General features: G+C 42.0%; 1 protein-coding gene across 1 annotated transcript; it reads left to right on the plus strand.

Moving 5' to 3' along the window:
* Positions 1-1,068: 1,068 nt before the first annotated feature.
* On the plus strand, positions 1,069-4,503 carry LOC126387123 (GTPase IMAP family member 8-like; the record flags this gene model as incomplete). The annotated part of the gene is made up of 2 exons (XM_050039677.1): positions 1,069-2,241; positions 3,968-4,503. Coding segments are annotated over 2 exons (1,709 nt in total), but the record flags the coding sequence as incomplete, so codon positions are not given.
* Positions 4,504-4,506: the final 3 nt, after the last annotated feature.

A 4,506-nucleotide genomic window follows, 5' to 3' on the forward strand; every position in this document is an offset into this window, starting at 1 on the left:
TTGTCCAAATAATTATGGACCTGACTGTATGACGTGTGTGTATGAATTAGTGCAGCTTGAGTTAACTGTCTGAACTAGCTCGCAGGCATCGCCCAGTTAGTTAGTGATGGTTTTATGTGTGACATGTACAAAGAGTTTGGCCTCATCTAACTCTGGATTATGTTATGTAATCCAGAGTTAACCCCAGTTTGCATGTAAATGTGCTAACACTGCATACCAACCTTTTGATTGACACCTCACTTGAGCCAATAGGAGCTTCCATGTCCTCCCTATAGCTTGCAATAGGCAACAAGAGCCTGTGTTGAAAGGAAGGGCCTGCCTCACATCTGATGTTACAGAGCCAAAAAAATAGCCAACGACTGGCCCAATGGCCTACGTCTCTTGTAGACAGTGACAATTCTGACCTTCAGAGGAGTTTAAATATCACACATAAATTGTATACAAATGGCTCTTTTGTTGACAAAATGTCAGTCTTTCTTAACAATGTAGGTTTTCTAGAAATGTCTTTAGAGTAAGGTCCTAAATAGACGTTTCTGTCCATTATGATTTGTTTTTCACTCATTACATTCATTCAGGACAGTGTTTTACCCTCTTTTTTTTAAAAAGGACCCGGAAAAAAAACAAACCTCTGTTATTTTGCTAGCTACTGTGAATTTGAACTATGTGAGGCATCTTGATATTGTCTTACTGTGTTTCCCAGCTGATGAGTCCCAGGTCTAGTCATCTGAAGCATCTTTTTTCAGCAAAATGTTCAGGCGAAGATAAAAAAAAAAAAATAAAAAAAAAGAGGCACTCATGGTGATTCTAGTTGTTGGGAAAAAACTGTTACCTCTCAAATGAGACCATGCATGTACATGTACTAAAAACAAGAACAGCTTTCAGTTTACTTTGGATATGCCGGATAGGAAGGAGCTTTAGGTGAATTTTACAGAAATGACAGACACTTTAAGGAGCAAGTTCATTCTACATTCCACGGTAGTTCTTTAAGTCAGCTTGGTTTGTTAGGGCCCCAAACTGAGTTTTTCTCCAGAAGTTTGCAAACCACTTAATGTTTATGTTTTATTACAGCATCTCAGAATCTCAGGATTGTGCTGTTTGGGAAGAGTGATGGTCTAAAGACAACACTCTGCAACTTTATCCTCGGTAACCAAGGCCGTGATTTCCAGAAACGTAACCCAGTCAAACACTGTGTGGCCATCTGTAGAGAGTGGAGAGGAAATTCTCTAACAGTGGTGAAAACGCCAGACATCTTTAGTCTGTCTGTGGAAGCACTGACAGCAGAGATGAGAAGCTATGTGACTTTTTGTCCCCCTGGACCAAATGTGCTGCTGCTGTTAGTGGAACCTTCTAAGTTCACTGAGAATAACAGAAAAATACTGAAGTTCATCCTGAGTCTGTTTGATCAAGATGCCTTTAAATACTCCATGGTCATCAGCACACAGGAAGGGGAAGAAACTAATTTCTCTATCTGGAAGCTCCGTAAAGATTGTGGAGGACGACACTACAACATGGTTAAAAATGACCACAGACTGTTAATGGAGAGGATTAAGAACATTGTGCGTGAAAACAAAGAAGCCTTCCTCACCTTCACTGAAGAGCCCATCAGAGCAGCTTTAAACCTGGTCCTGTGTGGGAGGAGAGGAGCAGGGAAGACTTCAGCAGCCAAGGCCATTTTAGGTCAGACAGAGCTTCATTCAGTCTCCAGCTCATCAGAGTGTGTTAAACATCAGGGAGAGGTGTGTGGACGTTGGGTTTCCCTGGTGGAGCTGCCTGCCTTGTATGGAAAATCTCAGGAGGCAGTGATGAAGGAATCATTCAGGTGTATCTCCCTCTGTGATCCTGAGGGCGTCCATGCCTTCATCCTGGTCCTACCTGTGCGTCCCCTCACTGATGAAGACAAGGGAGAGTTAGAGACCATCAGGAACACATTCAGCTCTGGAGTCATTGACTTCACCTTGATCCTGTTCACTGTGGAGTCAGATCCTACAGCTCCAGATATTGATTATGTAAGACAGAACAGAGACATCCAGGAGCTCTGTCAGAGCTGTGGAGGAAGATATGTTGTCTACAACATGAGGAACAAGCAGCACATCGCTGAGATGTTGGATACTGTGGAGAAAACATGCTGCTACACAACAGAGACATTTGCACATGCCCAAATAGAGAAGATCATTCAACAGGAGAAATGTATCAACATGCAACAAGCTGAACTTCAGATGCTGAAAAAGAGCAACATCACTTGTAAGTACTCTAATGGCTTTCTGCTTATTTACTGTTTCATTTTTTTTGTTTCATCTATTGATTGGTTGCCAAGATTCAATGTCAAGAAGGTGGGTCTTATCTAATATGAGCCTGTCTGAGGCAGAAAGCAGAATAAATGAGGGGTTGGATATCAACACAAGAAAGTTAGCATGCTGTGGAGAAGTGAGAATCTCCTTTTGTTGAGACTGTGATGGACAGTGACTGATAACTCTCAACTGAAGTATTTCTGGGGTGAAGCCAGGTTTTCTTGATTGGTATTAATGATCCCAGGTCAGTTGCGAAAGGTATGTCCTGTGGAGTGCCTCAAGGCTCAGTGCTCAGTCTGTTTCTCCTTTCCATGTGTGCTACCATTCGATCTTTCACTTTTATGCAGATGATACGCAGATCTATCTGAGCTGTGATCCTGCAAACAATCATCAGAATATTGATAACCCAAAGCATTAAATTGTCTTCAAATTTCCTTCAGCCAAATGCTGGTGAGACAGAACTACTGATGATAGATTTAAAAAAAATGCAGTTACCCAAATCTGTAACAGTATTGGTTCATTGTCCTTTTCAGTGAGTCACCATTGCAGGAATCTTGTTGTCATTTTTTACTGCAGCCTCAGTTTAAACCAACATGTCAAATAAACAGTTCAATCCTGTCTCCTACATCACAGAAACATCTCAAAGATCAGACCATTTTCTGCATGCCTTCATTTATGCTGTTTCTGGATTAGACTCTGCTCTCTGGCATCAATAAAAAAATATTTGTCCTGCTTATTTGCATATGGTGTGTCTGCACAGGAATCATTTCAGCAGTTATTATTTTCAGTTGTCTGTCTCATGTGCATCTGAGGGAGCAGATACTGTTAAAAATTTTTAAAACAATCCAGGTGTCTGCACAGGCTGCTTAAGAACTCACATTCGCTCACCGTAACATGGTCAGGAGCATATTTTTGACCAGTTTCAACTGCTTAATTCTATCATGGTCATCTCCCCAACCCGGATTTTGGCGCAGTCTGGCCCAGTCCCAATCTGATTTGTCTAACAGACAAACAAAGCTCTAGGATTTTGGACCACAGGCTTGAGCTCACTGGGGATTAAGTAAGATCCAAATCCTTTCTAAGGCATCAGCAACTGATGCAACTCTGTATATGTTGTACTAGTAGCTGGTTTAGTTACAAGGCTTTGTGTTAATTCCCAAAGACATAACAACAAACCATTTCTTAAAGGGATACGCCAGCATTTGTTTTGTTTGCATGTTTTGCCTCACTCCCGAGTCCATGACAAGCAGATAGATACCATTCTTTCGACTGTACGTGCAGTAACAAGGGAGAGACGGGCAGAGCTCGCCCACCGCTAATTAGCTTAGCTCAAATGCTGGGAGTCAACGGGAAGCACTAGCCTGCCTCTGCCACAGTCATCAGATAAACTCTTCAGCAACTCTAAACGGTCCTGTGTGCTTGTTGTGACTCGTTTTTTTACTGCGTTATGTTACGTTATCTATTTTTAGACTAAGATTAGCACTTTATGTAATTTTCTAAAGAAATACATACGAAACTAAACCCCAGTTTTTGCGCATGCGCAAACCACCGCTGACGTGCTTGTAAGTAGGTCAACAAAAAAAAGCCTCTGCAAACAAAACAAATGTTGGCGTATCCCTTTAAGCACTTTCTGTGGTGTGACACTGTTAAGATTAATAACTCCAGTTCTTATTTCACAGGTGATGAAGAGGAGCAGGGCCCAGAGTGTCTCAGGATTGTGCTGATAGGGAAGACTGGCTGTGGGAAGAGTTCTTCAGGAAACACCATCCTAGGAAGGAAGGAGTTTAAAGCTGAATTAAGTGGAAAATCAGTCACCAAACGCTGTCAGAAAGCAGTGGGTGAGGTGGAAGGTCGTCCTGTTGCTGTGGTCGACACTCCTGGTCTGTTTGACACAACTTTGTCCCATGAAGAGGTTAATGAGGAGATGGTGAAATGCATCAGTCTTCTGGCTCCAGGACCACATGTCTTCCTGTTGGTGTTACAAATCGGCAGATTTACACCAGAGGAGAAGGAGACATTAAAACACATCAAGGAAGGCTTTGGGAAGAATGCTGAACAGTTCACCTTCATTCTTTTAACTGGAGGAGATAAACTGGAACATGAGGAGATGTCTATTGAAGAATACATTGAAGAAAGATGTGATGACTCCTTTAAGAAGCTGATTGCTGACTGTGGAGGAAGATGCCATGTGTTCAATAACTATGATGAAGACAAGCAC

The sequence above is a fragment of the Epinephelus moara genome, unplaced genomic scaffold (genome assembly GCF_006386435.1).
Source record: "Epinephelus moara isolate mb unplaced genomic scaffold, YSFRI_EMoa_1.0 scaffold2236, whole genome shotgun sequence".
NCBI lineage: Eukaryota > Metazoa > Chordata > Actinopteri > Perciformes > Serranidae > Epinephelus > Epinephelus moara.